The sequence below is a fragment of the Euprymna scolopes genome, chromosome 10, assembly GCF_053919585.1.
Source record: "Euprymna scolopes isolate OS-2025 chromosome 10, ASM5391958v1, whole genome shotgun sequence".
Classification (NCBI taxonomy): Eukaryota; Metazoa; Mollusca; class Cephalopoda; order Sepiida; family Sepiolidae; genus Euprymna; species Euprymna scolopes.
Window position 1 is genome coordinate 65,627,013 of NC_136491.1, and position 23,069 is coordinate 65,650,081.

General features: G+C 32.7%; 1 protein-coding gene across 1 annotated transcript in view; it reads left to right on the forward strand.

The window, feature by feature from the left end:
• The first annotated feature begins 12,926 nt into the window (after nt 1-12,926).
• LOC145286034 (band 7 protein AGAP004871-like) overlaps nt 12,927-23,069 on the forward strand; it is a 139,422-nt gene continuing 129,279 nt past the window's right edge. Inside the window, exon 1 of the mRNA XM_080134656.1 lies at nt 12,927-13,848. Within this exon, the coding sequence (XP_079990782.1) occupies nt 13,686-13,848 (163 nt within the window). The 5' untranslated portion in view covers nt 12,927-13,685. The remainder of the gene's footprint in view (nt 13,849-23,069) is intronic.

Sequence of the window (23,069 nt, forward strand, 5' to 3'; positions counted from 1 at the left end):
AATATATCTTTTACATGCATATGATGCTGTCTATGTTGGCTAATATATCTTTTACATGCATATGATGCTGTCTATGTCGGCTAATATATCTTTTACATGCATATGATGCTGTCTATGTCGGCTAATATATCTTTTACATGCATATGATGCTGTCTATGTTGGCTAATATATCTTTTACATGCATATGATGCTGTCTATGTTGGCTAATATATCTTTTACATGCATATGATGCTGTCTATGTCGGCTAATATATCTTTTACATGCATACGATGCTGTCTATGTTGGCTAATATATCTTTTACATGCATATGATGCTGTCTATGTCGGCTAATATATCTTTTACATGCATATGATGCTGTCTATTTTGGCTAATATATCTTTTACATGCATATGATGCTGTCTATGTTGGCTAATATATCTTTTACATGCATATGATGCTGTCTATGTTGGCTAATATATCTTTTACATGCATATGCTGCTGTCTATGTCGGCTAATATATCTTTTACATGCATATGATGCTGTCTATGTTGGCTAATATATCATTTACATGCATATGATGCTGTCTGTGTTGGCTAATATATCTTTTACATGCATATGATGCTGTCTATGTTGGCTAATATATCTTTTACATGCATATGATGCTGTCTATGTTGGCTAATATATCTTTTACATGCATATGATGCTGTCTATTTTGCCTCATATATCTTTTACATGCATATGATAGTGTCTATGTCGGCTAATATATCTTTTACATGCATATGATTCTGTCTATGTTGGCTAATATATCTTTTACATGCATATGATACTGTCTATGTTCGCTAATATATCTTTTACATGCATATGATGCTGTCTATGTCGGCTAATATATCTTTTACATGCTTATGATGCTGTCTATGTCGGCTAATATATCTTTTACATGCATATGATGCTGTCTATGTTGGCTAATATATCTTTTACATGCATATGATGCTGTCTATTTTGGCTAATATATCTTTTACATGCATATGATGCTGTCTATGTCGGCTAATATATCTTTTACATGCATATGATGCTGTCTATGTTGGCTAATATATCTTTTACATGCATATGATGCTGTCTATGTTGGCTAATGTATCTTTTACATGCATATGATGCTGTCTATGTCGGCTAATATATCTTTTACATGCATATGATGCTGTCTATGTTGGCTAATATATCTTTTACATGCATATGATGCTGTCTATGTTGGCTAATATATCTTTTACATGCATATGATGCTGTCTATGTTGGCTAATATATCTTTTACATGCATATGATGCTGTCTATGTTGGCTAATATATATTTTACATGCATATGATGCTGTCTATGTTGGCTAATATATCTTTTACATGCATATGATGCTGTCTATGTTGGCTAATATATCTTTTACATGCATATGATGCTGTCTATGTTGGCTAATATATCTTTTACATGCATATGATGCTGTCTATGTTGGCTAATATATCTTTTACATGCATATGATGCTGTCTATGTTGGCTAATATATCTTTTACATGCATATGATGCTGTCTATGTTGGCTAATATATCTTTTACATGCATATGATGCTGTCTATGTTGGCTAATATATCTTTTACATACATATGATGCTGTCTATGTTGGCTAATATATCTTTTACATGCATATGATGCTGTCTATGTTGGCTAATATATCTTTTACATGCATCTGATGCTGTCTATTTTGGCTAATATATCTTTTACATGCATATGATGCTGTCTATGTTGGCTAATATATCTTTTACATGCATATGATGCTGTCTATTTTGGCTAATATATCTTTTACATGCATATGATGCTGTCTATGTCAGCTAATATATCTTTTACATGCATATGATGCTGTCTATTTTGGCTAATATATCTTTTACATGCATATGATGCTGTCTATTTTGGCTAATATATCTTTTACATGCATATGATGCTGTCTATGTTGGCTAATATATCTTTTACATGCATATGATACTGTCTATGTTCGCTAATATATCTTTTACATGCATATGATGCTGTCTATTTTTGGCTAATATATCCGTTGCATGCATATGATGCTGTCTATGTTGGCTAATATATTTTTTACATGCATATGATGCTGTCTTTTTTGGCTAATATATCCGTTGCATGCATATGATTCTGTCTATGTAGGCTAATATGTTTTTTACAAGCATAGGATACTGGCTATTTTGGCTTATATATATGTTGCATGCATATGATGCTGTCTGTTTTGGCTAATATATCTTTTACATGCATATGATGCTGTCTATGTTGGCTAATATATTTTTTACATGCACATGATGCTGTCCATGTTGGCTAATATATCTTTTACATGCATATGATGCTGGCTATTTTTGCTTATATATCCGTTGCATGCATATGATGCTGTCTATGTAGACTAATATATCTGTTACATGCATATGATGCTGTTTATGTTGGCTAATATATCTTTTACATGCACATGATGCTGTCTATGTTTGCTAATATATCTTTTACATGCATATGATACTGTATATGTTCGCTAATATATCTTTTACATGCATATGATGCTGTCTTTGTAGACTAATATATCTTTTACAGGCATATGATTCTGTTTATGTTGGCTAATATATCTTTTACATGCACATGATGCTGTCTGTGTTGGCTAATATATCGGTTACATGCATATGATGCTGTCTATGTTGGCTAATATATCTTTTACATGCATATGATGCTGTCTATGTTGGCTAATATATCTTTTACATGCATATGATGCTGTCTATGTTGGCTAATATATCTTTTACATGCATATGATGCTGTCTATGTTGGCTAATATATCTTTTACATGCATATGATGCTGTCTATGTTGGCTAATATATCTTTTACATGCACATGATGCTGTCTATGTTGGATAATATATCTTTTACATGCATATGATGCTGTCTATGTTGGCTAATATATCTTTTACATGCATATGATGCTGTCTATGTTGGCTAATATATCTTTTACATGCATATGATGCTGTCTATGTCGGCTAATATATCTTTTACATGCATATGATGCTGTCTATGTTGGCTAATATATCTTTTACATGCATATGATGCTGTCTGTGTTGGCTAATATATCTTTTAAATGCATATGATGCTGTCTGTGTTGGCTAATATATCTTTTACATGCATATGATGCTGTCTATGTTGGCTAATATATATTTTACATGCATATGATGCTGTCTATGTTGGCTAATATATCTTTTACATGCATATGATGCTGTCTATGTTGGCTAATATATCTTTTAAATGCATATGATGCTGTCTATGTTGGCTAATATATCTTTTACATGCATATGATGCTGTCTATGTTGGCTAATATATCTTTTACATGCATATGATGCTGTCTATGTTGGCTAATATATCTTTTACATGCATATGATGCTGTCTATGTTGGCTAATATATCTTTTACATGCATATGATGCTGTCTATGTTGGCTAATATATCTTTTACATGCATATGATGCTGTCTATGTTGGCTAATATATCTTTTACATGCATATGATGCTGTCTATGTTGGCTAATATATCTTTTACATGCATATGATGCTGTCTGTGTTGGCTAATATATCTTTTAAATGCATATGATGCTGTCTATGTTGGCTAATATATCTTTTACATGCATATGATGCTGTCTATGTTGGCTAATATATATTTTACATGCATATGATGCTGTCTATGTTGGCTAATATATCTTTTACATGCATATGATGCTGTCTATGTTGGCTAATATATCTTTTACATGCATATGATGCTGTCTATTTTGGCTAATATATCTTTTACATGCATATGATGCTGTTTATGTTGGCTAATATATCTTTTACATGCATATGATGCTGTCTATGTTGGCTAATATATATTTTACATGCATATGATGCTGTCTATGTTGGCTAATATATCTTTTACATGCATATGATGCTGTCTATGTTGGCTAATATATCTTTTACATGCATATGATGCTGTCTATGTTGGCTAATATATCTTTTACATGCATATGATGCTGTCTATGTTGGCTAATATATCTTTTACATGCATATGATGCTGTCTATGTTGGCTAATATATCTTTTACATGCATATGATGCTGTCTATGTTGGCTAATATATCTTTTACATGCATATGATGCTGTCTATGTCGGCTAATATATCTTTTACATGCATATGATGCTGTCTATGTTGGCTAATATATCTTTTACATGCATATGATGCTGTCTATGTTGGCTAATATATCTTTTACATGCATATGATGCTGTCTATGTTGGCTTATATATCTTTTACATGCATATGATGCTGTCTATGTTGGCTAATATATCTTTTACATGCATATGATGCTGTCTATGTTGGCTAATATATCTTTTACATGCATATGATGCTGTCTATGTTGGCTAATATATATGTTTCATGCATATGTTATGTTTTATTTTATTTTCACTAGTAATGTTTTATTTTATTTTAACTATTTTTTAATTTTTTTTCATTTGCTTTTTTTTATGTTATTTTCATTAGTTATGTGTTATTTTGTTTTCACTTGTTATGTTTTATTTTATTTTCATTAGTTTTTTATATTTTATTTTCACTACTTATTTTTTTTTTATTTTCATTAGTTATGTTTTATTTTATTTTCACTACTTATTTTTTATTTTATTTTCATTAGTTATGTTTTATTTTATTTTCATTAGTGTTTTTATTTTTTTTCACTACTTTTTTTATGTTTTTTTCACTACTTATTTTTTATTTTATTTTCATTAGTTGTTTTTTATGTTATTTTCACTAGGTTTTGTTTTTTTTTCAGTAGTAATTTTTCATTTTATTTTCACTAGTTATGTGTTATTGTATGTTCATTTGTTAGTTATTGTTTTTTCACCAGTAATTTTTTAATTTATGTCTATCTTGGCTAATATATAGGTTGCGTACATATGATGCTGTCTATGTTGGCTCGTTATATTTTATTTTATTTTCACTAGTTATATTTTATTTTATTTTCACTAGTTATATTTTTATTTTATTTTCACTAGTTATATTTTATTTTATTTTCACTAGTTATATTTTATTTTATTTTCACCAGTTATGTTTTTATTTTATTTTCACTAGTTATATTTTTATTTTATTTTCACTAGTTATATTTTATTTTATTTTCACTAGTTATATTTTGATTTTATTTTCACTAGTTATATTTTATTTTATTTTCACTAGTTATATTTTATTTTATTTTCACCAGTTATGTTTTTATTTTATTTTCACTAGTTATATTTTTATTTTATTTTCACTAGTTATATTTTATTTTATTTTCACTAGTTATATTTTGATTTTATTTTCACTAGTTATATTTTGATTTTATTTTCACTAGTTACGTTTTGTTTTATTTTCACTAGTTATATTTTTATTTTATTTTCACTAGTTATATTTTGATTTTATTTTCACTAGTTATATTTTTATTTTATTTTCACTAGTTACGTTTTGTTTTATTTTCACTAGTTATATTTTGATTTTATTTTCACTAGTTATATTTTGATTTTATTTTCACTAGTTATATTTTGATTTTATTTTCACTAGTTATATTTTATTTTATTTTCACTAGTTATATTTTATTTTATTTTCACTAGTTATATTTTATTTTATTTCCACTAGTTATTCTTTATTTTATTTTCACTAGTTATATTTTATTTTATTTTCACTAGTTATATTTTATTTTATTTTCACTAGTTATATTTTATTTTATTTTCACTAGTTATGACTGATTTTATAGTCACTAGTTATTGCTAATTTTATTTTAGCAAATAAGCCTAATGTAGCCAAGTACTGTAAATTAAATACCTCCTTGCAGGAGATACAAAACATCCAGGAAAATCTAGCAATATTTATCCAAGAGGTTTTAATGAGGCGCGGTTACTGGGAATAAGTAGTGGGTCAGTCTTAAAACCAAGATCAGGAACTTCTCTGTCAAATATGCTCAGTATCTTGCACTAGATAAGGCTAAGATGAAGAAGTAGTTAGAAGGGAAACTAGCCTGGACATTAGGTGAGAAGGATACTGTAAGTCAAGAACTAACTACACAGGACGTTCGACAGGAAGTTAGCATACATTATTAAAGGCCAAGTAGTTAGGGCTAAGCTAATGAAAGTATCTAATGGAGCAGTGAACTTTGGATAAACATGGGGAGGTTTCTAGGCATTGCTCAAATGGGTATATTGCAAGTGTCAAGTACCTAGATGGACGTACCTTGAGATCAACTTGGGAGATTTTGGGAGCATTCCAAGAAGCAATTTATGCAACTTCCCGATCTCCCTGTATAAAACTTTGGCAACTATTTGACCAACTCTCCCCACTGTGATACGGCTAGAGTGACAGGTTGTGAAGGCAGGGTGATAGGTCTTGACTGAGCTGAAGCAGGTCAGCTACAACAAATCGAGGGATTTGATGGTCTGCCCTACAAACTGTATTTGAGGCTGTTACACATATTTATACTGATTCTAATGGATGTCTTTAACCATTGGTTTGATGAGGGTTCCATCCAGGGTCAAGTCACCAAGGGAGTTATCACATTGTTGAGGAAGAAGGACAGGCATGGTAGGCAAGAACTAGATGACTACAGGCCTATAACTCTGCTAAACATAGAGTTAAAAATTTTCTCTAAGATTCTATTGAATCAGCAACAGGTTATTATCAGAGAATTGATTGAACCCAAGTAGAACTATGCCGTGAAAGGAAGATCGATTCAGAACAACTTACACCTGATCCGTACAATCCTAGAGGGAGGAATAGAAGATGGCGTGGAAGCTGCGCTGATCAACTTGGATTAGTTCAAAACTTTCAATAGAGTCAATCATCAGTTTCTAGCATCTATTTTTGAGACTGCTTGTTTTAAACTGGATTTCCACAAATGGATCTCTGTATTGTATTGTACCTGTACAGTGGTTGGGGTTTTCGGAGGAGGAGATCTGCACCCAGTGGCGTTGGGTGCCAGGTTTGAGTCATCTCAACAACTCTGAATTTTCCTTAATTTACCAATTAGCCTGGAATATGTAACTCCTTAATTTACCAATTAGCCTGGAATATGTAACTCCTTAATTTACCAATTAGCCTGGAATATGTAACTCCTTAATTTACCAATTAGCCTGGAATATGTAACTCCTTAATTTACCAATTAGCCTGGAATATGTAACTCCTTAATTTACCAATTAGCCTGGAATATGTAACTCCTTAATTTACCAATTAGCCTGGAATATGTAACTCCTTAATTTACCAATTAGCCTGGAATATGTAACTCCTTAATGCCATACAATACAGTTCTGGATTAGTGGAGTCACCCCAGTGTCCTCATTGTCATACTCCAGCAGAAGAAATGTTGGAACATGCTTTCTTTAAATGCAGCGAACTCTAGCAATACTGGGGGCGGAGTAAGTTAATGAAGTAACAGCTCATATTGATCCCGAGCATCCTGAACGTACCATTAGTCATCCACAATGTTGGGCTGCCATGGGATAGGGAGTAACGGATGGTGTTTCTTGCAATCCTGGTTGTAGCACAAATGGTGATGTGGATGTTGCATCTGAATGAGAATCAATGGGTTGAATCTTTTGCTGATCAGGATCTGATTGCATTCTTCAAGCACAAATTGAAGGTCAAGATCAGATGTGATAAAAAAAGATTATATTCCACGGTTTTTAAAAGTAGATGGATAAAAGCAGTGAGTTAACTGTGTGTATGAAGAAGAGTCAAGTATGACTCCCTACTTGAACATACCACACACGGTTCCTGGTTCTGTCGAACCCCAGACCCCCTAAGGTAAACTTTTTAGTTTCTTAGCTAGTCAAGTTAACAGCCCCCCCCCTCCCAATAGGAAACCTCCAAGTTTTTTATTTATGTAAATATTTTTCCAAAAATCGATTTCCGAATGTTAAGAAGGTGAACTGGAGTAAATGTGATATGGTGATTGAGGATTCTAGCTAGGAATAGCTTAAGTAGAGTGATAAAGATGATCATAGATCCCCCCCCCACACACACACTTTTGAATGGCTTTGTGCCTAATTTATTTATAAATTTTGTAAAGTTTTCAAAGTGTAGTATCTGTTCTCAGAATCCTATTAACCTAATCATTTTTATGGTTCAAGAACTTTGTTTAAGTAACGGATACCACTTACCAAATAGTAAAAGTAATTACTACTACTGAAACCATCTAAAATTTAGGAGGCTTCAAGAGCACTTCTAAATTCAACATTATAGTGTTTCTTTCCCTCTTAACCTCTACCATAATGATGTCATTTTTGGAAGATTCTTGACAATTTTTGCAAATAAATGCATGAACACATTGTTTCCTTTTAAAATTATTCATAACTAGCAGGACCTGTGGAAATTCCACAGGGGACTCATTCATATGTAATATATTAATGTTGGCATTCTGTAGATGTTCAGTGTAAATGCAGACATTCTGATATTATTGTAGCTCTTTTGTTAAAACTGCAAAAGTATTTATCTAAGCTAGCATGAACGCCCGAAAAAGCCCAGTCGTAAAGTATGCTTAAATATGATATTTTAATTCTTGCAGATTTCATATATATTATTATAGAGTTAACGTTCTATCGATTTTTATATATTATAAAGTTGTGATTTAAAAAAAAAAAAATGGGTGCATCAGCTTGAATCAAAACTGAAACCAAAACGTATGAAAAAATAAAATAAAATAAACTGTGTTCAAAAACAGCTTACAGAAAATGAACTCTGATTTATGAAAGTATGATAGGTTATGAAAAGGAAGGGTTGTAAAGAGATAGCTTCGAATTTGGGGGTATCAAAACCAAAGCAAAATATGATGAAAATAAAAATAAAATAGATATTTATTATACCATACCTGTTCACACTGAAACACTTATCACAATATTGTGGATCTATATTAAAAACCTTGTTAAACTTTGTAACATATTTCCATTCTATGTAGATCAGGCGCGAACAAACACCCCATAATTTTCTTATACCATATTTCTTCAAACTGAAACATAATTATCAAAGTATACTTACACAGATAGATATGAAAAGTCTTTATTAAAGTTTGTGCCTATTTCCATTCTATGGAGGCCATGCGCGAACGCAGACCCCACAATTTTATTATACCATCCCTATTTAAGTTAAAACATACTTATCAAAGTATTATTATGTACATTTATATCAAAAACACTTGTAAACGTTTTTTTTTAATTTTTTTATTTCCGTACTTTGTGGACCAGGCACGTACGCAGACCCCACAATTTTAATGAATCATCATTATGCCAGATCAAACATACCCATTCCTGTGTCTCGATACATCTTCTATGATTATATGTGATCAGTTTTCTAGAATAGTCAACCATATTCGTGACCAGACACACACAGATGTTCAGCTTTTTATATATATATATATATATATATATATATATATATATATATATATATATATATATATATATATATATATATTTTTGTTATTGTTGTTTTTTCAAGCGATACATACGGTTAATATTGACTCCGCTTCGGAGCTCATTTTTTTATTTACTTAGAAAGTCGCCCTTTTTAATTTGGACGTATATAACATTTTTATTTATTTATTATTTTTAAAACAGTAATTTATATATATATATATATAACTTGAGTTCCTTCAGCTATAATTGAAACCGAAACCAAAACTTGTGAAGAATTCTTGATAAAATTATTTTTAAAAATAAAATAAATTATAATTGAACCAAATCTTATGAAGAATTCTTGGTAAAATTATTTATAAAAAAATAAATGACTTGAGTGTTATCAGCTATAACCGAAACCAAAACTTATGAAGAATTTTTGGTAAAATTATTTATTACAAGAAACGGAAGTCCATAACAATTAAACGACAGTCACTCGGATGTAAGCATGATACACAAAATAAATAACACACACAAGCTATTCTGTATATATAGATAACATTAAAAATCCATGAAAAAGTTTACCCTCATGGAATGAATATTTTTTTCTAAATTTTATATATTATAGATCTGAAAAATTGCTTGCGAAGACAATATCAAATGTATGATGGTCTGTTTTATATTTTTTTTTCTTTTAGCTGAACAAACATACAAACATACATACTCACAGACAGCTGCCCTTTATGCAATAAAAGATTTTTAAAAATCTTTAAACAAGTTTTGGAGTCAAAATGGGAGCATATCCTTGTGATTGGAATATTTTCAACACCTCAACATGATAGAATACGGTACTTTTAAGCCAGAGCTTACTGCACTTGTATCCCTGACCCACCTGAATAGTAGCAAAAATCAAACTTCATCATTGTCGATATTTCTAGATGCTGAAAGTTTTTCTACTTTAATAACTTATTTTACCAGAATCGCTAGACTTTGGAATCCCCTCTCTTCTCCGTGTTTCCTCAACTGTACCAACATGTAGAAATTTAAATATAATTTGAACAAACATCTTGTTGCGCAGCTCCCCCTCCAGGTTACCCTTCCTATAAATCTGGCCTTTATCACAATTTCGAGAATTTTATTTTTTAATCCTCTTAACTATTAAGCTGTGCAAGGGTAGTGGTGGTGGAGTGTTGGCCCTTCTACCTGTATGGCTAGTCTGCACTTATTGCCCGTTATGGCTCAACTGTGACTCATCCATCCTCTTGTCCCTTATTGACATGACTGAGAGTATAGTAATAAACCGAGGGCGAGGGAGGAGAGCTGAAGGAAGGATGTTTGAGGAAGGTTTCTTTGATCATTTTCATCATTTCCTGAATTTTCTCCAAATCGAGTGATCAAGTTTCTTGAATTCTGTCTATATATGAAATAGACGTAAATATTTCCTACAAGACTGAACAGAAGAAAAGAACCAATATTCTGAAAAAAAGCAACTTTTTTGGAATAGATAAGAAAGAAAAGTAATTCCCTCATCTTCCATGAGAACTTTTACAAGTTTTTTTTTTTTTTTTTATTAATAATGACAAGTCATATCGGAACGATTTCAACATATTTTGTTTCACTTCACATTAAATAAAGGGCAAATAAAAGGCCCTATTAACAGAAATTATTCGTTTCAGATCTTTAATTACATAGCATTAAGGCTATACTAAAGGTGAAATTATTTGAACTATCCTTCGAAAAAAAGACCCTTTTTTATTTTGAGAAAAAAAGCATTAGGACCAGAAGATTAAGAGAAAGTCTCTCAAAGAGGAAGACTGAAAGGAAGAGGACATTTGAAAAAAAAAATGATTTTATATTTTTGCTTGTGTCTTTCTTTTCAGCATTATTTACGAGTAAGATTGTTTTTGATTTTGAGGGGGAAAGCAAAAACTTTTCCTGTTTTTTTTTTATTTCGCTGTTATTGTCTGAACAATAAACTTACCTTAATCACTCCAGTTGATAAAACTACTTAAAAGGATTGAGACCCTTAGAAAGAATTAGAGACCCCTTTTTTATGTATGTCTTTTTGTATTCTCCTTTTCCCAAGAAGGCCAGACAGAGTAAAATCATCCAGAAACTTATGATGATCCCTTTTTTTGACAGCACGGGCATGATTTATATGTGCTAGGTTAGCACAGGACAAACAGTCAACAAGGAATACTATGTTGAGGATGTGGGAATGTAACTCGACAGGATAACCAATTTGCAATTGGGATCTATCAGTTTTTTAGATCGAGGTTGAAAATGCAGGAATCTCTAGAAATAGAAAGTAGTAGTCTCACCGGGACCATTAAAGGTAAATTTAGCGTAATCTCCGATTTGCAAAAGGTTTCCACCAAATCACATCCTCACACACATAAAATAAAAATGTGAATAACCTCGGAAAAATAATGACATCTGATAAAGAACTCAAGATCGCTGTATTGAAATGAAATAACATTTCTTTACATGTTTAAGAAACATTAATTACAATCGTTCCAACGTTAACGGCTTTACAATCAGTGTTCAATAGGTAGGCTTAGCTAAATGAGCGTCTTGTGGGAAAGGCATGAAGTTTAAAAGAAGAATAATTCTCGTTCGATATAGTAACTTTCCATGATGAGAATTTAGGTGCATGACACACGCAAAGTCATGTTGGGTTATTTAACATCCCACAAGGACAGAGTCCGCCATGTGTGCTCAGGATAGGCAGCAGTGATGTTTACTTGTAAAACTGCATCCTGGACTGGTTTAATTTTTGCAGGCAAAACCTCATATACACGTATTCTAGAACACTCCAGTCATTGTTGAATCACTGTGTGTGAAGCACAACATAGTTTGTTTATCGCATGTGTGTGGATGAGCAAATTACAACATTGTATGCCTGCGCATACTTCATACGCTTACGTGTCGAAAATGATGATTGCTATGAGAATGTCTCTACCAAAGATTCATTCCGGCTAAATGTAGCAGTAGCTACAAGGTTTTAAGAGAGTTCAGGAAGAGATTCTGTCAGAAGAAGCTAACACTCTTCAAATTGGGTCAGTGCCATTTCCACCAGGACAATGCACCAGTCCACAACTCCATCCTTATTACAAACTATTTGACCAAGATGGACATCAAGACAGTTCGTCACCCTCCCAGACCTTGCTCCCTGTAACTTTTGATTATTCCGTAAGCTCAAGGAAAATTTAAAGGCAGTCATTATGAAACAATTGAGGTGATGAAAGAGGCTGTGATAAAGGCTATCGACATACGAGGACTTCCATGGAACCTTCCAGAAGTTGTTGGAATGGTACAACAAATGCATTGCAGCCGGAGGAGATTACTTTAAAGGGACTAGAGCTTCATGTGTGTACTTTCAATAAAAGTGTCCATACGAAAAAGTCTGGAAACTTATTTAAGACACCTCATAGTTTTGGTAATTTCCAGAAAAAATGTTAAGAGGTGAAGAACTATCAAGATAATTTTTATCCCATTTAAGATACGTTTTTTTTTTTATGTTTTGTTTAGTTTTTCCCCAAGAAAATGAAAATAAGATTTCTTTGAAAATCTGATTTTAAGCAGCAGTTTAGTCTCCTTCCACCTTTTCCAAATAAGGATATTTACCTGCTCTGTTGCAAAGTTAAACATGAGGCCAGTTAAAAGTGGTGAATCCAGTTCGATCCCTCATTTAATTTGAATGGGCGCATTACCCGGTTGTATTCCCTGGTAAGAGCGCGTAAGGCGATTGGTACTAATACCCCCCCTTCAGAAAAATGAAGTAATGCATGGGAGAATGACCTCTTAAGAACAAACAGAAACAAACTTCCCTTTGATATGAAGCCGAAGAGAGAGAGGGGGGGAGGGAGAGAGAGTATTGGGATGACTGAAAAATATTTAAAAAAAAAAAAAAAAACTATTTGTGCCTTCCATACTTGCATATACTTCAATCGTTCACGCTGTTTTGTTATTGATAAACTTGACGCATAAAGTGTTTATTATTATTACTACTACAGTACTACCCCCCCTCTCTCTCTCTCTCGTGTTAATAATACCAACGTGGGTCCGGTTGGTACTTTACTTACATAACTTCATATTTTTCTTCTAACTCAATTCATTATTTTCCCTGTTGCTATCGTCGCCACCAAACCGTAAAAAGAGGGGGGGAGGGTAAAACAACAACAACATTCTGTGGTGCTGCCTGCAACCAGATTCACTGCGTCCATTGTATTCTTTTTCTTCTTCCTCCTCTTCTTCTTCTGTGAGTGTTGCATGGAATTAGATGAGAAAGAATCCGAAATGTCGAATCGCGTCACTCCAGATCGAGAATTTCATCCAAAAGAAATGGATGGCAATTACCATCAAAATGATGAAACAGCACCGGTCGTCATAGATGGATGTCAAAGAGAACCAGCCACTTTGCGGAATTACGGTGGTAAATATTTTGTTGTGATTTTGTTTAATGATAATGTTCATTAGATTTAATTCATTTATTATGTATCCAATTCCATCGTGGTTGAAAACCGTGTCTTGTGGAGTCATGCGTCATTTTTTTTTTTACATCATTTCTAGTTGAGATGCGAAAACAGAGACGCAACAATAAAACAACTAAAAAAATCACCGTCTTTGATTATTATTATTATTATTTTTTTAATGAAACCATTCTTACAGACTTTAGGCTTTTTTGATAATCGCATAAAACGGGGAGGGGTACAATAATAAATTGAATTGAATCATCTTTCAACAATCCCTAATAAAACCTTAGATACTATAGGGGCCGTTAGAATATCTCGCCCATTTTTGCCTGGTATTCGTCCAAATTTAGAGTAAAATTAATTCTTGTTGTGAAACTGAAACGCTTCTTCTCTTTTTCTCCTGAAATTAATGATTGGTGCGTTTATTTATTCTTCTTTATCATTTAATTAGCCGTTTTTTACCCGGCGTTGTCCAGATGAAGAAGAGCTTCTTCAGAATTAGAATCGTGCCAAACCGACTGTTGCTGAACGTAAACTTAACTCTTAGGTTACGGTTAAAAAAGAAAAGGGGGTTTGTATTACTGTACACATAGATTCGAAAAGTTGTCAAAAAACAAATATATAACAAATAAATGTTATCAAAGGTAAGATAAGTTACTTTTCTTCCAAACTGGATATATTTTTCGTGTTTTTATTCAATTAACATGTTTATTCAGCTCGAAAAACATACAGTGTTTACCGATGTATTGGAAAATTCAAAATGGCGCTCGAGTCTCTCTTTAACATGGTAAGTTTGGGAAAAAGTGTTATAAATAATAAACTAGACAAAATACTATTTAAAAACCACCAAATATATGTCAAGTTACGTCACGGTAACATATCTTGAGCGAATTTCTAACAGTATTTTGTTTAGTTTATTATTTATAACACCTTTCCCCGAACTTACCGTGTTAAAGAGAGAGTCGGGCGCCATTTTGAATTTTGCAACATCAGTAAACACTGTATGCTTTTCGAGCTGAATAAACATGTTAAATTGAATAAAACCACCAAAAATATATCCAGTTTGGTAGAAAAGTAACTTATCTTGCCTTTGATAACATTTATTTGTTATATATTTGTGTTTTTGACAACTTTTTCGAATCTGTGTGTACAGTAATACAAACCCCTTAAAAGTTTGTTTTAGTTTTCCTTTATTTTTCGTTTCAGTAAATATTCGATTAATAATAAACAAAAATAATTCAATGTACGTCTGAGCAAGAAACACAAACAGTGTCACACACGAGATCTACTATTTTTTATGTTATACATCTGTTACCGCGCTGAAATAATTTAGAAAGCCATTCTTAACATAGGAAGGGGTCTGTACTTTCACTTTAAATTGATTTTAACTCGAAAACACTATTTAAAAAAAAAATAGCGCGCTAACATGGATGCGTAAGCACCTTTTTATTTAATTAATATAGACATTGTTAAATTCCGTTAAAACTTTGTTTAAAAAGAAGAGTCAGTTTATTTGGTAAATTTTTACATTAGGTCCACCTCCACCTCCACAATTTTCTTTAAAATGACGACACTGTAAGGTTTTCGACTATGCTGAGTACGAAAATCGCACTTTAATTTTGCAGTATGCACTGTAATTCTCTATCGACTATGTTGTGCGCACTATAAACAAGTCTTTATCGCAGAGTAGACTTGTTTTATCGCGCGTAAAAACATGACTGCCAGAGAATTACAGTGTACAATACAGGTCTTTATATCTCGATAACTATTTGTCTCTGCAAAATTTTAATTTCGTATTCAGCATAGTCGAAAAGTCGTCATTTTAAAGAAAATTGTGGAGGTGGACCTAATGTAAAAAAATACCTAACACACTAAAAACATGGCCGCCGGTGATTGAATTATGGACATTAAACAATTGAAGTTCACAATCAACTCGAGTCGAATTCTCCCCCCTCCCAAGATATAATACAGAGGATAAAAACATTCTTAGAAATTTTAGTTTTTCCGATAATCGAAAAAAAAAAAAAGGGGGGGGGGATAAGAATGAATTGAATGTTGATGTTTACGCTTTATGAAATTGGAAAGTTTTATATAAAGATATTCAAAAATAGTTGTATAATATCCGAAAATTCTTTCGTTCACTTTTATTTGTTGATGCTTGTTAAGAAAGAGTCGACGAATCGATTTTTTTTTTAAAATATGTCGTTTTAAGCAAAAACAATATTATGTACTTAATTGTCATGTCGAAAATAGTAATATATCCAAAAATTACAAAACATCATCGAGTATGAAGCTATTTATAGTTAAAAGTAAATTTTACGGAAAATTTGGTAAAATTGCATTTTTCTTAGACGTTATAAAGTATACAGCAAGAGTCTAAACACAAGGGACATAACTCTGAAACGAATATTTTAGATTACTTGTTTATGACGGCAATATTTGTCATCTATAGCGATAGACTTTCTTTTTTTATAGATATATTACTATTTTCGATATGACAATTAAGTACGTAATATTCTTAAAACGATGTATTAAAAAATCGATTTGTCTGTGATAAAAGTGCAGCACAGTTAACAGTGAAGAAGATATCATAAAGAAATTTTTAAAAAATGTATCATCTTTATATAGTGGTTTGAAAATTTCTTTTTAGTTTTCTTTTATTTTTTGTTTCAGTAAATATTCGATTAATAATAAACAAAAACAAAGCAACTATTTGTTTGCCGTTGATTTAGATTGCACTCAGGTGTTTTATTGGTTACAGTGAGCGTTAGAATATCTCGTTTATTTCGCTTGGGTCTCAACTACATTTTTAGATGGAACTAATTCTGGTTTTAAATTGTACTTAAACTGTAAAGAATGCTCGGCACGATCACACCAGGTAATTAGCAATAAAATAACCCACTATCAAAGGCAAGGCCTGAGAAGGTGGATCTCCTAGAACTACACAAGGCCAACCTCAGGCAACAGAGTACAAGCCACTCCAATAATTACCTAAACTCTGGTAGCTTTGGGTCCCGAGAGAAAAGTCCTGATACGTTAAAAATATATAAGGATTTTATACCGGGACAAAATGTTCTATCAATTTTTATCCAACATTTGGGACAATATCAAGCGAAAGGAGTGGAGATATTTTAACTGTCCCTATAGTACAATTGATCCTTAAAACGTTGGTTTTGCCATTTTAGGAATGCCAACATTTTGAGGAAGCTGAGATTATTCACAAGAAACTGACCTTGTGTCTAACTTTGCCACACAGTGGGCAGGTAAATAAGCAAAATATCTGCAGCAATTAAACTTTGCAGCATAAAATTAATTCGACACAAAAATAAACTTTTTTAGATTCAAATCCTTCATTTTATGCTCCAGAGACTCTAGTATAGATCCTAGTACTGAAAAACATTGAGAAACTGGGATAGTTTGATTATGATTATCCTTTGCCTCAAACTTGGATGCCTGGTTTCCACCCACCATTTTCCTGCACATCACTATTTAGATTACAAATAAATCAATAGAATTTCGTTTTTTGTTAAACTTGTCCTTTTTGTGATTTAATCACTGACAACACAATCTCAAGTCTTATCAAACACATCCTGGTTGTTGTTGTTTGTTTGTTTTTGTTTTTTGTTTTTTTTGTAAGAATTAAGAAACAACAACAAGTACACTGAAATCACTAGGGAAAACATAACATGCGTGATTGTTTACCATTGAGACGCAAGAAAGAAAAGCACAGCTATATATACCTACACTTGTAATATTAATAAAAGAAAGAAAAGCAAATGTTAACTTGTCTATGAGAAAGTATGGTCAACTGTTTAAAAGTTGAAAAAAAATATTTAGAGTTTTACATAATTTAATTGGCACATAAGATATTTTTTGTTGTATTCGTGGCACTATTTACTTGAATCCTTACGAAGGCAGAATTAAAGACACGGTCGATTTTTTTTTTTTGTGTGTGTGTGTGTGTGTGTGTGTGTGTGTGTGGAAAATCTAGCTGAATTGTGACAAAAATAAAAAAAATACCAGTCAAGCTGAAGGTTGAAGGTTCAATCTTCAGTGTGTAATAAATGCTATTTTAATTCATATCATTTGTTTTATGATATTAATCATATTCACCTTTGCCATCATTTGTATAAAAATCAGGTTCTTATTGTACAAAATGATTAAAAGGGATAGGTTTATGTGTTGGGGACTATAGTAAGTATTAATTTTGCAGCTGATCCAAAGTGCTGCAAGGTACTTTCCTCTCTCCACAGATTAAATGAGACTTACAGAACCATGGTAAGAAGTGACCGGAGGTGAGAACAATCCTGCAAAGTTCTTCTAACGTATGACTGACAACAAAATAGAGCAAGAATCATTGAGTCCGAGATTCTCTTGAAGTTCAATTTCTTTCATAAGTCTAACAACACTCAAAAAATTAAATCTAATGTTATTGAATGATAATTTTATGTGTGTTGGCCACCAGTGATGTCGTTTTGGTTTCCTACGTTTAAGATTGAGTAAAAAATGCCATTTGATGCAAATATATTTGAAAAAAAAAACAAAGTTTAATTATTTAATCTTTTTCAAATGTATCTCGGATGTATAATGGTTTTTTGAACTAAAACCAAAAATTTATTTGTGCAACTTTGAAAAATAACTTCAAAATTTGTTGAATGTTTTATACAAATTTTTTTTCATTGTAAAAATTTTAACAATATTTTACTCTCCCTCTTTTTATTTTAACAATCTCTTTAGCCACCATTTTTTTTTCACTGCTTTTCATGCTAATCTAAATCATTATATTGATATTAGTGAGAACATCTAGAATGAGGTCGGAATGCACAAACATAGCTCTCCCTCAAAGCATTGTTAAATGACATACATGCTGTATCAATTTTGCTGTAAAGACTGTAATTTTATGAAATACTAGCATTTTGGCCGGGTGTTTGGAGATGTATGTTGAGCAAAAAAAAAAGGAGTCAATTTTTTTTAAAATTTGACCCCTATTATGACCCCTTAACATTTATTGTTTGGGCTCAAATCAAGTTATTAAGTTAAATCCATGTCCAAGGAACCTATATCTAAAATTTCAAGTGTTTAGACCCCAAATTGGCAGAGGAGTTTGGTAGAGTTCTCAAAGGTCAAAGCGTTGAACTTTGACCAGCCAAATTTCTGGCCGAAAACGGATTGCAAAGATTTTCCCAAATCTCAGTACCCTGTATATCAAATTTCGAGTCTGTAGACTAAAAATTGACAGTTATTGTGTAGGAAAATGTATACAGACAGATAGACGCACACATACACACACAGACACTTTCACTTTTATAGATATATAGATAGATTAAAATATATTTGCAAAGAATTTATCAATCTCTTTCATAATCCATATGTCATAAATGTTTCAAAATTAGTGACATAAAAAATATTGAACATTTGCAAAATTCCACTAATTGTATGATTTTTTAGAATACTGAATGCCTTATTAAATTGCATAATCAAAAATGGTGTATTGGGAAATTATAGAATAGAAATTTCTATTCAGTCTGAATAAAATGGTGTTCTAACAAGTTTATGGCAGCAAGGCAAACAAATGTGACTATAATTTCAAAAGAGCTCATTTACAAATTTGACAACAAAGATGCAAACATATGATCTACCTCATTCATCATAATCTTTTCAGCAACTACAAAAACACTTACACTACTCTACTACATCATATCATGTAGTGATTTCAAGATTTCATCAGTGAAACTATGCAATCCCGTACTGAAAAGACTTATTCACATGAGGAATTAAACGCTTTATAAATGAGTGATATGTAGTAAGGAACTGAGTCTGGCTACAGAAGAAGTGGAAATAGCATTGCATAAGCAGATTTTCACTGAACACAAAAGAATCAGCATTAGAACAAATGGTGAGACTATGCTCACAAATACACATATTCAACTCTACTTTATAATTGAAAAAGTTTAATTGTATGTACAAGGTCATGTGCAGAAGGCAACAAGTGTGTGGAAATCGTGGAGAAAAGGATCCATCTCTTACTGAAGATGAATACCAGGAGGAGAAGAGAAGTGCTAATTGCTATGTGGACCACCGAACCCTGCATTCTCAAAAATATGTGATGCATACTGAAGAGAAAAAGAAATAGTGGGATGGGTTGGAAATATAGAAATTTACACATCTCTTCTTCTTTTGGTATTTATCTATTCATAGATTGAAGCTCAGATGAGCACTTGCCATGAAAATAACGATAGAGTAGAGACAGGCTTGCAACGTTTCTTCTGTGGGAAAGAGGTTACAGGGAAGAGAAAAGGGCATTCCCCACTAGGTTTTGAAGCCGATTTTGAACTTTGTCAAGGTAGAATAGCAACTCCTGCCCAGATGTGGCAACATTACTCCATTTTAGGATGTATCTAGCTGTTATACAGGTAGAGGATTGCTTTGGCACGGTAAAATGACGCAACTATTTTTCTGGCGACCTTGGCAACATATTTAATGTAAGTCTCATATTTTAGGTCAGGAGTGATGGTCAGATCTATTCATATCAATTGGGGCCAAGTAGCAATCAGAGCGTTTATGGTGAAAAGATAGAAGCTTGATTTTGGATGCATCAAAATTAACCAGCCACCTTTTTCCCTATTGCACCACATACTCAAAGTTGGGGGGAAAGAGACTCAGAGAGATCTTAGTTGTTGTTGGCCTTTGAAGTGTTGCCATAGAAGGTAGTGTCATCTGCGTATATGTCGATGAATTAACTTAAATTGTAATTTGGGAGATTATTGATGAAGATACGGAAGAGATTTAGGCCCAGGATGGATCCTTGAGGCATGCCAGTGTCGATACTTTGAGTTTCAAATTTCTGTTCAGCAATGATTACTTGTATAAACCTATCGGAGAGAAAAGATTTGATCATTGGGAGAACATTTCCAGATATTTCATAGCTGGAAATCATGTGAAGTAAAGCCTGATCCCAAACTCTATCAAATGATTTTCATGTCAAGAGCCATTGACAGATTCACTAATCCTATATGAAACTACAGTCAGTACATCAGCTGTAGATCTCACAGGACAGAAACCATATTGCTTGTCACTGAGTAGGTTGTTTTGCTGAGATGGTTGACAATTTCTCTATTTAACATGGATTCAAACAACTTATTCATGACACACAGAAGACTAATTGATCTGTACTGAGATGTAGAAAACCAATCTCCAGTATTTTTAAATATTGAACAAACTAATGACACTTTCCAATGTGTTGGAAAGCATTTCTCCTTTAGACATTGATTGAACAGCTTTAGAAAAATGAGTACTAGTTCCGGTTGCAGCTTTTTGAGTACTATGACTGGAATATTGTTATGGCTTTGCTGGCATCGAGGTTCTTAATGAGTGTGGCAACATCATAGAGAGATTTGTAGTAGTTGCTCAGATTATTTGTCAGTCTTGGGAGGAAATTTGTGAAATATGTGGTCTTGATCGTATAGGATTGAACTTGATACAAAGTTCTTGGTTTTGTCAAATGCTGACAAAATCATGTCAGGCCCATTGATGATGATTGGGATAGAGGACTCACATCTGTTCAGGACCTTTTTTGTTATTTGCCAAAACTCATGGAACCAAGCTTCTGTTCTTCTACGTTGGACTTTATGGACTGAGCATATGATTTTTCATGTTTTCTATAATCTTTTTGCAGTAATTACTGGCAATTCTAATGGCGACTTTAGTTTCAAAACATCTTTTATGTTTAAACCAATTGAAGTAGTGCCTTCTATGTGCACTAGCGGTAGTACTCTCAGGGGTTTACCATGGTTGCCTGTATTGTTTCTGTTAGAATTTTTGGGGAGTAGCTAGCTGTCTATGTTGATGGTTAACCAATCAGATAAGTTGAATGCTATAGCAGAGGCATTCTCCTTAAATGGGGTAGTTCTGATATGAACGTTTGGAAATTGTCCCAGTCGTGGTGAGTATTGGTACACTATTTGATGGAGTGGGATATTTGGGGTTTTGTTATACTTTGTTCTCATCTTTACAACAGAAGATTTTAGAGGAAACAGAACTGAGGATGAGCACAGTTAAGAGAATGCTGTTAGAAAAAGATGTAGAAGATTTGTAAATTGTCCATCAACATCGAGTACTTGTATTTGTCTGTTAACAATCTGTCTTAGATCATAAACAAGTGAAGAAATCATAAAAAAATCTCCCTTCATCATCTGTTTTATTTGAATGAACCAGCCGTTCGACTTTGTGAACATTGAAATCTCTACAGATGTGAATGTTGGCAGAGAGGATATGATCAGTTTGCTTAGTGATACTCTCAAAGATAGCTACTCCATCATTGTGGGGATGGTAGAGGACAATTGTGCTATGAGTAAACACTACTCTAAAAAACATGTAGAGATGTTTGGGGGACTTCTTTGGAGATGTCTCTGTCACAAGAGAAGATATCCTTAATGCAGGCATATGTTCCATGTTCATGGTGATCTTGAGATTCGAGTTTGGATGTGAAGTTAGAATAACCTTTAATGGAGAAATCGGCTAAGGAAGCAGTTGAGTTAATGCCAGTTTCACACAAGAACAAGAAGTCAGGTTTGGTCTCCCAGAGTTAGATTTAAACCTTTGAAAGGTTGGAATATAGACCCCTCATATTAGTGACCTTATAGTGGAAGTCTACATTCGAAGCTGTAATTCTGAGTTTTCTCTTGTTTTATTTGTTGGAATTTTTCATATTTAGGTTGTGGAGTTTGTCCAAGAGGTCAACAGAGTTATGAAGAGCGAGAAAGAGAGAGAATAGGGATGAAGGAATAAGTGAAGGAGGAAGACTTTGTAGACCATTGAAAAGGAAAAGTCATAGCAGTTTTCACTAATATGGTATCAAGAGGTCCCACCAAAAACTACTGCATGTTCAAACTCCATTCACCTAATGGCTGTGCAGCTGTCCCGATATTTTGCACCTGCTGATAGGACAACCTCCTTACCCAGGCATACAATATGCTTAAATATGATATTTTAATTTGTCCAGATTTCATATATATTATTATAGAGTCGTGGTTTCAAAAGTAAAAAAAAATATTTAGGAGCCATCAGCTTGAATCAAAACCGAAACTGTAGCATTCAAAGCTGGTGACGTTACCACTGTACTAATGTGACATGCATATAAAGGGATTAAAAATTATAATAAACTAAGATGAATGTACAAAAT